The sequence below is a fragment of the Takifugu rubripes genome, chromosome 7 (assembly GCF_901000725.2).
Source record: "Takifugu rubripes chromosome 7, fTakRub1.2, whole genome shotgun sequence".
Lineage (NCBI taxonomy): Eukaryota > Metazoa > Chordata > Actinopteri > Tetraodontiformes > Tetraodontidae > Takifugu > Takifugu rubripes.
The window spans coordinates 14214876-14226848 of NC_042291.1; the positions used below are offsets into that span (position 1 = coordinate 14214876).

The following is an 11973-nucleotide window of genomic DNA, read 5'->3' on the forward strand; positions in this document are numbered from 1 at the left end:
CTTGACATATAAAACACTAGTTATTAAAATGAACGAATGTAAAAAACAGAATGATGCACAAATGGGACTTTTTTTTAATGTTTTTTTTAAAATGAGAAACATACAAACATCAGACAACCTCAACAGCAAAATATTTGTAGTTAGATTTGAAATGAGGTTGATGTGCTTATGATATGATAAACTTAAGGGAAAACAGTGTTTTTATACATGACTTAATTATATTTAAACTTATCATTTCTTGACTTAGAACATTGGATCATTGTCAGACTTCCATGGTTGCCCTGCGGCAGGTCTGAGGCGACCTCGTCCCCAGAGGCAGGGTAGTTTGTGGTTGACTTTCATCACTGCGACACTTGTGCACGAGTCGGCTTTACGGATGATTTCACACCAGTCAGGGTAGTCCACGGGTTTAGAACCACTGTTGATGAATGATTCAGGTTAGCTCAATTAAATCTCACATAGTTTGACAGTGAATTACGGAGAAGCTTACTGATCGCAGCATCCTACTCCAAATGGCTCCATGCAGACACACTGGAAACAGTCAGCGGTGGTCCAGGTCTCTCCTATTCCGTACACCTGCCCCATGTGTTCACAGCTTCCTGAAAGGGTCCAATTCAGATTGCCCCAATTAAATTGATTTCCTCTCTTGGACACATTTATTCAAGACCAAAATCGGTTCTGTTTTTTTTTTTAAAAATTGAAAAATGAATGAACACAGTTAAAGAAACGTGTATCCCTTTGGAGCATCGAGCATGAGCGCTGCATAACACAGTTTAAACACACCTTTGCCTACCTTTGGTGTTAAAGAAGCATTCACCACTGCTGTACACAGCGAAACACGGCACAGCAGCACTCAGGAACAACAGTGCCAAAAGCACTTCTCCTGCCATTTCTGAGACACACACACACACACACACACGCGCACACACACACACACACACACACACACACACACACACACACACACACACGCACAAACTTTCAGCTACTACTAAATTCATAAAGAAGTCTTTCACTTCAACGCCACATCCACACACCTTTAACCTTACCTGTTCCCACCTGTGTGTGTGTGTGTGTGTGTGTTTTCGGTCGGCTTCTTGGTCCGGATCGTCTCCTGGCTGCGTCTCCGCCACTGATGGACCGATGTGCTCGCTCGTTCACTCTGTGCTCTGGGATATTTATACTGAAGCTGCACATCTTTATCTCTGCTTTCAGAACTTATTATTTGCTGCCCCCTCCTTTACACACACACACACACACACACACACACACACACGCACATGCACACATTAATTAGATTATATAGATGCGTACACACGTGCATGCGGACACACACAACACACAACAAACACACAGGCACTGCCAATGCATTGTTCATCCTCCTCCTTCTCTTTCCCATTTTCCAGAAATTGGCCCCCGAGCATACAGCGTGCACGCTTTCAGATAACATTTATCACTTAACAGTAGATCTGAGCGATGCCACCACCCGCAGGACACAAACACAACCACTATTGTCCTCTACGGGGGTTGCATGACCTATTGACCTCAGCATTTGGATGCATATTTGTTTGCTGTGACTAGAAGGAAGTGATGTTCTCCTCACCAATAGACACATGAGCGTTTCAGTGTTGCCAACTCACAGACTTTGTTTTAAAGCCGTGTAGTATCACATGTGCATTTACTTGGATTAAAGGTATCTAGACTAGTTAAACTACATTAAAGATGACTGAGAATGCGGGCTCATTAAAACCCAGTAATAAGTTTTTGTTTAAAAGAGATTCCAGTTATTATTATTCTGGTACAACTGACTAATGGTGGGACTCAATGATGCACATCAGTTGCTTAATTTAATTATCTTTTGCTGAGGAATCATCAAGCATGGATTTTAATGTGACTTTCGATGAATCACTGTGCTGCAGATTAATTTTTGCTATTAAAAGCTATTGCGTCAGAGGTGGGGGGGTCGGAGATGGGTTGGAGGGGAGGAGGGGGGGTCTAATGAGGACAAAGGGTTGTTGGTAGGGTTACGTTTTTACTGCTTTTGTGCGAAGGGATGTTTGTACAAACAAGAAAAAGAACCTGATAACAGGCTCGTTTCAAAATACATTCAAAGAAACACACACACACACACACACACACACACACACACACACACACACACACACACACACACACACACACACACACAGAAATAGAGGGTTTTAACTGAGGAATTCTTCATGACATCATCTATTTTTGTAATATTAAGCATCAAGAGAACAGCAAAGTAAATCTAGTTTGTTATTTGTTATATTTTTGATAGACTGTGTGAAATATATGTTTCTATATTTTGATAGCATAAGAATGATATTGCCACTGTCTAGGGAATTTATTTTTGTTCCTTGTCCAGCCATCACAAAAAACTCACCCTTAGCTCAGCCTAAATCAACTCTAACCTTAAACCAAATGTAACCTTCAAACAACCCATTGAAGTTGTGTTGACCAGCCAAAATGTCCTCACTCTAATAGAGAAATGGATGGTATGTTATTGTACCGGTATACAATTATGCCCCACGCGCTCTGACCGGTTATTCCAGTTTAGTGGCCTTATAAAATGTACATTCTGTTTTATGAATACCTTTAGAACAATGTTCAAGATGAATGTCTCTTTCCTGGTATCAGATTATTTTAAAGGTCAGATTAGTAACCCTATCCTGACCCCACAACAGTGCCGTTGGCCATGCACATTAGGACGTCCGCTTCTGGAGAAAACAGAAAGATTCACCTTGAAAGTATAGGTCGACCTTATGAAAAGGTTGCTTCTGTCCCTAGAGTCTGAAATATGCCATATTTAGCATGAAGTAAACGATGACATCAAAGCGCATAAATAGCCCCCCCGATGAGGTTCGTGGTCATTGGAGCCTGAGGCAGAAACAGGGAGATGCTAATGAACGACAGCAGACATGACGGTAATGAGCTTTTATTTGGACATGGGTCGGGTCACCAAAAACCTTTGATGTGGATTAGACGGCAGTACAAACGCGGCAGCGAGAACAGATGTAATGGATTTATGAAGTGTTTGTTCAGGATGTTGGAACCAACAGCTGGGTGTGTGTTTGCATGAGAGGAAGGTGATGAAAAAAAAGTGATAAGGTCTTCATGAACGATTACCCTGAACCGGTGACTAGACAGCTTTAATGATCCTTATTCTGAGGGTCCTTGGATCATTCCTGGATTTACCTGAACATCTGTTCTTTACAGGTGTGTTTTGTGGCGGTGCAACAGGCGTCAGTGCTGGACTCTGTAGGAATATGTCTGATATTTAGTTGACAGGACAAAGCACATAAACAACCGAATATCAAACATATCAAACAGCTTCCAGCCAATCCCACAAGAGTGGCCAAACCTGTTGGGGGAGGAAAGTGGGTGTAAACAGGTGTGGTGGAGCAGCACACAAAAGGATCAGAATGTCACTGGAGAAACGACTCATTCAAGAGTGGCAGGCATGCAGCAGTAAATCTGGAATCTGGTTTGCATATAAAGTGTCCCGGGATGGACTTCAGCCTAGAGCTTAATCGTAAATAGACTACAAAGGAGTGTTAGAAATGACACCACCCTTGCAACTAGAGGCAAATATGTCGATACTTACCAACACACACCTGCAGATCCCGTCCAGGTGAATCCTGATACGCTGCGGCTTTAAAACGCGAAACGTAAAAGATCAACTAAACTTTAAATTAGGCAGCTGTCATCCGAGTGTACGAATGTGGGAGCAATTCCACTCTGGGACGCCATTTATATACATCCATGGGAGGTTTTTTTTGGGGGGGGGGTTACTGGTTACACTGTAACACACACACACACACACACACACACACACACACACACACACACACACACACACAGCCATGTAATTAGAGGCATATTGATCAGCTGATGTGGCCTGCAGCCTTTCCTCTCCACATTAACCTAATCAATAGATGTGATGTTCATCCTCCTCTGATTGCTCTCTTTCTCTCCCTCCCTCTTGCTCGCCATGACCACAGATGCAGAGTCCAATAACGGTCAGTTCTGGCCTGTAGGGAGGACAAGCGCCAACGGATGCCGGTCACCTCGTCACTCACTAGCTGCGTCCCTGTCCAAAGTTTTCCTTCAGCAGCACAGTGAAGTGATGTCCGGCGAATCGCCAGGAAAGGACGATGTCCACAGAGAACGCGTACAGGAAGTTTGCACCTAAATGTCCTTTCCTCTTTCACGCAGCTTGATGCAAGCCTCCGATCAAGCCTTTAATCAAGGGTGACCCCCGTGCATGGCTGCAGACGCCACTCGGCCCCGCTGCTGCATCCTGTCCTGGCGTGCCGGTGACCTTGTGAGCCTACTGGGGCAGAATAATGGTCCTCTGATTGCCTGATTGTGAGCCTGAGGGGACTATCTTCACCTCAAACAGATGGATGGCGTTATAGAGAGAGATGGCAGGAGGGCAGAGAACAACCGCATGGAATTCCAAATGGGGATGAATAAAGAGGATTTTTAACTGAACAGCCATCAAGAGAGAGACCAAACAGGTCAACAGATCAAAGTGAAAGGTTTTTATTAATAATGGTCCATTTTCCGCCTTCATTTCACCCGTGTCAAAGCTGATTTTCAGGATACTGAAGCGAAACGGGATCTCAAACTCTGCATTCACCTGTCACAGAACATTACTGTCGGTCTTAGAAGAGATGTGGGCCTTTGGAATTTTCAAAATCTATCATATAATATTCATCTGTCTTCTGGAGATTTCCCCATAACAAGGTTGTGGGGGTCAGACCAACCCCAGCTGCCTTTGGGCAAGAACAGGGGTGCACACTGGATAGGTCACACACACACACACACACACACACACACACACACACACACACACACACACACACACACACCGGGGGGGGGGTGTAAGCCTCTCCAATCACCCTTGTGTGATTTATTAACAAATTGTAAATAAAAAAATAAAATAAAATGTAAAAGTGACGATTTGCTTGAACCACCAAGGACGAATATTTGTGTTTTGAATAATTCTTTTATTTTCAAATCTTCCACCCGTCCGACAGCGATCCCAGTTCAACATTTACCCTCCTTTGGACGCAGAAAATCCAGAACTATCTCACGGCGCTGCGACGCCTCTATGTCATCTGTTCAAGTCTCGCTTGAATTCATTTGGACGCCGCTGCTGCCTTTGCGTCCGCCGACTCTGCAGGGGCCTCTTGTTTGGACTCATCTTTTTTGGGCTCTTCCTCTTTCACCTCTTTCACCTCTTCACCACACAGCTTACTTTAAGAGATAATAAAAGTAAATGCAGACATGCAGGTGTTGGCTGAGCAATCAAACAGGAAAGTCTGCTAAACCCTACCCTGCATCTGACTTCGTCTTCACAAACGCACACACTGGACTCTTCTCTTGTAGTTGCTTCTTCAGTGCTTCCAGTTCGGCCTTGAAACTCTCATTTTCTTTATCGAATTCAGCTGTAACATGTCAGAAAGGGGGGGGGGGGGGGAGATAGAAAGAAAATAATTTTGAACCCCGCTGAACTCCGAATGTGTCAGTAGCTCGGCAAAAGAGTGCTTAGTGGGGAAATGTTGCATTTTTTACACAAAGCCTGTCATTCAACACCGACCTTTCAGATTTGTGTGTTCCGTCTCCAATTTGTCCAGTTCATCTTTCATAGATTTCTGCAAGTGGAGGAGAAACTCTCATTAGAGCTCTAGGGAAACACAAACTCCACATGGGTAGCAATCCCACCCCCCCATCAGCTCACCGATCCGGGCTCCTCTCACCTGTTCTTCTGCGCATTTTTCAGCCTCAAGCCTGGCCTTGTCGGCCGCTTCTTGGATCGGCTTCATGTCTTTGTCTGTCTCTTTATATTGGTCCTTTGCGGTGTCGATGTCTTGCTTGAGCTCAGCTTTTTCGCCCGCGTACTCCCGCAACACGTCGTCGCTCACCCGCACCTTAATGTCCACGAAAGTGGCCCGTTTTAATGTTTCTTGGGCCTCGTCACGTCGCACTTTGATTAGCACCATCATTAACATGGACATGATGATGGTAGCGGGTAGAAACACTTGCACCTTCATGTTGTTGCGTCCTCGGTGGCTGAGCAGGTGCTGTTTCCTGGTGATGACGCGGATTCTCCGTGCGCGCAGAGAGCGTCTTTTTGGCCCTCCTCCTCCTTCGGTGTCTACTTTGCACTCAGGAGAAAAAGTTTCGATGTACTATAAAGAAACAAAAAGGTGTGTGCGCTACCTCCACCTACTAGTGTGTAGTTTTCTTACTGCACGTAATTATTTTCTCTGCTCTCGCTCCATGATGATGCGTCAACCGGCTCCTTCTGCAACCACAACTTCCGGTTTAATGTTTTCCTAAATTAACTCATCTAGTTAACACAAAACTCAAAAATATTCCTTCTTTCAACTTTCTCATAATGAAACCTTATATTTTTCTGACTGTCCCAGGAGTGGACTATTTTGACATTTTATTTCCACTCTTTATTTGCCCTGTCCGCCGTGGAACTCTCCTTTTTATCCGCACCTTGGTTACTTCTTCAGTATTTGACAACTTCGAATTATAATGAGCTGTAAAAGGAGTCATGAACAGTTCTGTGATACCTGATGGCTGATAAACTTTATTGCTATCTATTGCTCAAAAATAAATAAATTAAATCTAGTTTTATGAACCAGTAAAAGTTGCCAAGCCTTTTAAACAGAAGCGGCGGTCACGCCCAGCGCGTCAGACAGCTCGAGCCACTCGCCCCAGTCACACCTGCACAGGTAACCTTGTTGTCTGTCGCCATGAAGTACGCGGTTGCGTTGGTCGCTGTCAGCACGGCTGCGTTGGTCATGTTGACCGCCTATGCCGTGGTCCAGGAGGTGCGCCTGAAGCATCTGATAACGCACAAGGCGGCAAGTGCGGAGGCCTTGGACGTTAAAGAGGAAACGATCGTGTCCGAGAAGAAGCAGGTGACGCAGCTGAGGCTCGCGATGGAGACCGAGAGGACAAAGACCAAAGAGCTGGAGAAGAGGCGAGGGGACATCGAAAATTCAAAGAAGGAGGCTGAAGAAAAGCTAAAGACTTGTAACTCCGATAAGGCAAGGGGGGTGGGGGTAGGGGGCTGCTGCTTTCACATTTCCCGGATATCCTGTCCGACTTTGGATTCACACTCAGCACTCATTGACCAACGCTCTGTCTTTTTGATTAGGAAAGTAATGGGAAGAAGAAGACGGAAACAGAAACAGCCATCAATGATCTCAAAGGTAAGGCAGGAGAGGATGAGCTGGTCTAGATAAATACCAAAACATTGATTTTTGGATTCTAAATACAAGCATTGAGCTTTTTATTGTAATAGTTTTGCCATTATATATTTTCCAATTCATGTTGGTCTATAATTGATTTCAGGATGCATTTTTCCTGTCATACTTAATTTTTAGATAAAAAGCCACTTAACCAGATGAAGGAGGAAATTGACAAGTTGAAGAAGAGCGTAAAGAGCAGAGACCAAATTATCTGTTCTGTGGCGGATAAAAGCCAGGATGAAGCAAAGTAAGTAAACACTATTTTACTAACGTCTGGAAAATCTTAAAATCAGAGCCGAGCCACTCTTAAGCTCGCCACAGTCATCAGGTCACCAGATGAATCCTGTTCTTCTGTTTTTATGTTTGCAGGAAGCTCTGTGCTGAGGACTCAAAATAATGTTGGCACAAACGTTTCCTGGAAACCAAGAACAAGGATGTTTTTAAAAGGATGAGTGCTTTCTATCGAACAAACAGAACCAAAATGTACGGTCACCCACTGAAACCACGTTTTACAGCACAAAGTGGTGACTGTTAGGAAGCTGTGACCTGCAAAATAAATATATTCAAAAGCTGAATTGGCATTTGCAGAAGGTGTTGTAGCCTATATAGCATCAAAAGATTAGCCAAGTGGGGATCTCTGTAAATAGAATCGGTGTGAAAGAACTAAAAATGATGGACATTTTGAAACAAGAACCTTATTTCATTAAACACCTAATACTTTCTTTGTTGGACAGAAATACGGCGTTGCTCTACCTCCTCCTAGTGGACTAAAGGATGCGGTTTCATTACACTCTCACTCCATCATGTGTGGATGGGTGCAGCTAGTTTCTAGTTTGGGTAGTTTCCATACACGCATAACGAGTTTGTACATAACGAGCGTGTACAAAAAAAAGTGACCCGCGCCCCCCAGTGGCCCCCCGTGGTACTGCAGGCGGGCAGTCATTTTAAATATCCAAATATATAAATATGCTTTCAATCCAAATCATTTTGGGGACAACGTGTTTGTGTGTTATACAACATATTTGTGTGAAACTGTTCAGCCAGCCACGCACAAACTCACAGCTGCTATTCAGCAACGTGAGTTGTGTGGTGATTGATGCTAGTCTTGTTTGCTCAGATTGTTATTTAAGCATCTCATGCATTAGCTATGGTGTCACAAGGGTAGAAAAGGAATGGTAGTTTTATTATTAAATATTAAGGTTTGGGTGCACCACGGACTTTTTTTCTCATTTAAAATCGCGTCATGGTATTCTGAAGTTTGGGGAAATGCTTTGTGAATCTGTGTGGGGTGTCCAGGTGTCCTGGATGTGGGAAGCAGAAACTGGTGTGTTTTCTACAGTCTCTGCTCTCCTTTTATGGTTTGCACATGCACTATTAACTCCTGGGTGCTCCTACACTCATGCATACATCTCCTATAAGTGCCAGCTGTGTCCATGGGAGAGAGGTGAATAAATATACGTATATTACCATGAAATGCAGTGCTGTGAACATTTTTGGGGACAGATACTCAGTGAAAAATAAGGGCAGGTTGTGCAGCAAGTGGCTGCCTTACAGCAGTGGGAAATTTAACATAACAAACATCTTCCCCCTCCCCCCCAGAAGCAAAACACATTATAGCCACATGTTCAATGTAAATGTATGTTTATGGCAATTATTCATTAAATTACTATCCCTTTAAATTTTACTGCTATGTTGGAATAAATAAATGAAAGAGACCAACAGTATGAATAAGACATTTCTTTCCTGTCAATTAAACAAAAATAAATTATGTCCGGTGTTAATTGTGCAGCCTAATGTAAAATTACACAGTACTAATTCAGCTAAAGTATACTAATAGCTTCAAATGGACATCGACAAATTGGCTGTGTGGTCGAGTTAAGTCTATTATTGATATTGGTTAAAATCTGTCTTCTTAATTTGGTGGGCAGTCGGGTAATTTAGGCTCAGATGGGAAGCTAAACTGTAAGGAACTTTCCAAAGCGCACTTGGTTGGTCCAGGGGGCAAAAGGGCAGGTGCTTTAGCACCAGCTGGACTCTGTCATCGAACTGTATCAATACATTTACCAAAAAATAAAATATAAACCTCTTGGACTTAAATAAATTTGAATATCTCCATAAAAAAGCCCGATTCCTATCAGATGTGCATTTAGAAAATAATTTTCAAAGTTTTACATAGTTTTCCCTATACGTATTATCAGTCTCAATGCGTGACGTAACGCCGCACAGCGTCAGCCACCCACGGGGGCAGGAAACCACGTGACCGATGACGTCAGGCATGTCGGAAGTTTACGGTGTCTGCGGCTCCGGTTCTGGATCTGATGACATGTGAAAGTCAACGGGCGCGTTGTTGTTGTTGTCGGCTCGGGTTCTATTCAACAGAACGTTGGTGCCGCTGTGTAAACCGGGCTAAGGCGGCCTCCGAGTCTCCGCTTTCTGTGTGTAACATTCTTTTATATTCCGCCAGCGATGATGGCAGCGAGCGTCCGCGCAACGTTCCGGCTGTTCCAGCCTCTCCGCCCTGTCCCACCCATGAGGATTCCCCTCGGGCAGCCGACCGTGCCAGGCAGGACCACCGTAGCACGGACCATGGGGGTGGGTACACTGATGCCTGACCACGCTGCTGGCCCGTTTGGGAATGGATGTGGTTCACCTGTGTTTAGAGGTTTCGCCGTTAAGTGTTGGCTCTAGTTTAAATATTGGTTTCTGTCCAGTTGTGCGTAATTTTTTCCTGTAAATACGTTTATAAGAAGATAATCGCACTCTTGAGCCTTAACAATAGATTCCTGACATTTGTATGTGTTGCCTCCATCTATAAATATTGTTTGTGTGTAGCCATTGAACAAGCTTTCTCAGAGCTATTATGTATACATCAATGTAAAACATTTCCTGTAAAGCACACTCACACACACACGCCCCTGCGCTAACATCGTTGGTGTGTGCAACAGGTGCTGCCGTTGCCCTTCTTCTCCAAGCCCCGGGACTTCAGCCTGCCCAACTTGTCGTGGGGCCCAGAAATGGTGCGACTGTACGAGCATTACAACAGCCAGTGCGAGGTGGAGAGGGAGGGAGGCGAAAAACAGAAAGGCCCGTGGAAGAGGCTGCCCAGTTACAACCGCGTCCTCAAATATGCCACAGGTATAAACGCCTGTATCCACCATCTTGTTCTTTAGGTCGGGACCCAGCTGGATGTGCTAAAAAAGGCCCTAAATGTCATCCAAAAGCGTCCATAGCATCTAAAAGCTGACGTAAGGTCTTTTGAGAGCCTGCGTGACTGCTTATGTTTGTTATGCAGGAGGAGTTTATCTAAGCAAGCTAATCCAATCCAAAGCTCGCCTTTTTACGAGGAACATCAAGGAGCCCGGGGTGTCGTTTGAGTATGTTTTGTTTGACAACAGCGAAGAACAGAAGTGCGTGGGCATTTTACAAGCTGGACATCTATTAGAAGGACCACCGGGGTGAGGCACCTTATAGAGGTCTACATCTTTCACTATATTGTAGATATAATAAGTATCAGTCAATATGTGACTGCCCCCATAATCTACCTGAGCGTCGTCATTGTGTGCGTTCCCAGGTTTGTCCACGGGGGGGCGATCGCCACTATGATCGACACTGTGACAGGCGCTCACGCTACTCTGCTGTCTGGACCGGTCATGACGGCAAACCTCAACATCAACTACCGCAGGTGCAGGAAAACTATATTTTCGTTGACCTGCAATAGTTCGCTCGTCGCGTTACGACCTGCGTGACAGTAACAGCCCCAGGCAATGATTTTCATTCATGTATGCTTGCTGCATGTTTGATTGGTGCCATCAATAATGTCGACGTGATGTAAAACGAGTATTTTCACACTATGTTGCAGTTTCCTCTCTGCTGATTTTGCTCTAATAATCCTTCCTCTGTGAAAAGCCCCATCCCGTTGGGAAGCACAGTGGTTCTGGAATCCTGTTTGGACAAAAAAGAAGACAAGAAAACATTTGTAACATGTAAAGTGACCAGCAGCAACGGCTCCAAACTGCACACGGAAGCAACAGGTAACCTGTTTGGAGGTGCAGCGTCCGTCTGATGCTGACAATGTGTTGGTTTAAAGTCAAATCTTCACCGTGCTCTTCTGTTTCACACCTTCCCTGCAGCTCTCTTTGTGTCCATCAGCGTCTGCAAGATATTGGACGGAGTGTGACGCGCTCGAAAAAAGAGTCCTCAGTCGTGGTGGCCACAGCTGTTAAGGTGTGTGTGAGGAGGAGTGTGTGTGTGAGGACACAGTGGATCTTTCATGATCTTCCAATATCTGTGTCACGAGTTTAGTCTTTCATTAATTAAAATTACTACCTCTTTTAGTTTTTCACCACATTATTTATAACAGCACTGATGGTTTTATAACAGTGTGGAGTAAGAATGTTACTTAACATGTACTGTAAATAAATATTCTTTTTCTCCATTAAAATCTACATATTGTTTAAATTAACTGTCCCTGGTCCATGTTATTGCACCAGGGAAAGGACGTGGTATTTTCTTCACTGCTTTTCAGAATTGCAAAGGTTTTGTAGGTCCTCCCCCTTGATGATGAGCCGCTGATTTATGTTTTTATTACCGCTTGGTTGAGATATACGCAGGGCTGGCATGGCTAGGTTACACCTGTTGCAGGCACTCACCTCTTCACAGGAACCCATGAGAGGGG

The 11973-nt window shown here is 44.3% G+C and overlaps 4 protein-coding genes across 8 annotated transcripts; 2 read left to right on the forward strand and 2 right to left on the reverse strand.

Moving 5' to 3' along the window:
- Positions 1–50: 50 nt before the first annotated feature.
- Positions 51–1165, reverse strand: LOC115250452 (prostate-associated microseminoprotein-like). Of its 3 annotated transcripts, none has more exons than XM_029839041.1 (4): positions 1050–1165; positions 794–892; positions 491–599; positions 51–418 (listed from the first exon to the last, which is right to left on the reverse strand). In XM_029839041.1, exons 2-4 carry the CDS (start codon positions 888–890, stop codon positions 244–246), a joined length of 381 nt encoding a protein of 126 aa, XP_029694901.1. In that variant the 5' UTR covers positions 891–892; positions 1050–1165; the 3' UTR covers positions 51–243. The 3 variants fall into 3 exon arrangements, with proteins under 3 accessions (XP_029694901.1, XP_029694902.1, XP_029694903.1); XM_029839042.1 differs by having other exon boundaries at positions 1038–1165; XM_029839043.1 differs by having other exon boundaries at positions 1060–1151.
- A 3850-nt stretch (positions 1166–5015) lies between these two features.
- Positions 5016–6247, reverse strand: LOC105416697 (filament-like plant protein 2). 2 transcript variants are annotated; one of them, XM_011605630.2, is made up of 5 exons: positions 6078–6240; positions 5790–5960; positions 5630–5684; positions 5366–5477; positions 5016–5286 (listed from the first exon to the last, which is right to left on the reverse strand). In XM_011605630.2, exons 1-5 carry the CDS (start codon positions 6081–6083, stop codon positions 5169–5171), a joined length of 462 nt encoding a protein of 153 aa, XP_011603932.2. In that variant the 5' UTR covers positions 6084–6240; the 3' UTR covers positions 5016–5168. The 2 variants fall into 2 exon arrangements, with proteins under 2 accessions (XP_011603932.2, XP_011603931.2); XM_011605629.2 differs by having other exon boundaries at positions 5790–6247.
- A 478-nt stretch (positions 6248–6725) lies between these two features.
- Positions 6726–8768, forward strand: LOC105416696 (ankycorbin). Its single transcript, XM_011605628.2, has 4 exons — positions 6726–7094; positions 7205–7259; positions 7434–7545; positions 7668–8768. Exons 1-4 carry the CDS (start codon positions 6798–6800, stop codon positions 7693–7695), a joined length of 492 nt encoding a protein of 163 aa, XP_011603930.1. The 5' UTR covers positions 6726–6797; the 3' UTR covers positions 7696–8768.
- Positions 8769–9543: 775 nt separating this feature from the next.
- Positions 9544–11760, forward strand: them4 (thioesterase superfamily member 4). 2 transcript variants are annotated; one of them, XM_011605627.2, is made up of 6 exons: positions 9547–9890; positions 10244–10433; positions 10591–10753; positions 10870–10980; positions 11205–11329; positions 11429–11760. In XM_011605627.2, the coding sequence occupies exons 1-6, from the start codon at positions 9765–9767 to the stop codon at positions 11473–11475; spliced, it is 762 nt and encodes a 253-aa protein (XP_011603929.2). In that variant the 5' UTR covers positions 9547–9764; the 3' UTR covers positions 11476–11760. The 2 variants fall into 2 exon arrangements, with proteins under 2 accessions (XP_029694977.1, XP_011603929.2); XM_029839117.1 differs by lacking the exon at positions 11429–11760 and having other exon boundaries at positions 9544–9890; positions 11158–11295.
- The last annotated feature ends 213 nt before the right edge of the window (positions 11761–11973 follow it).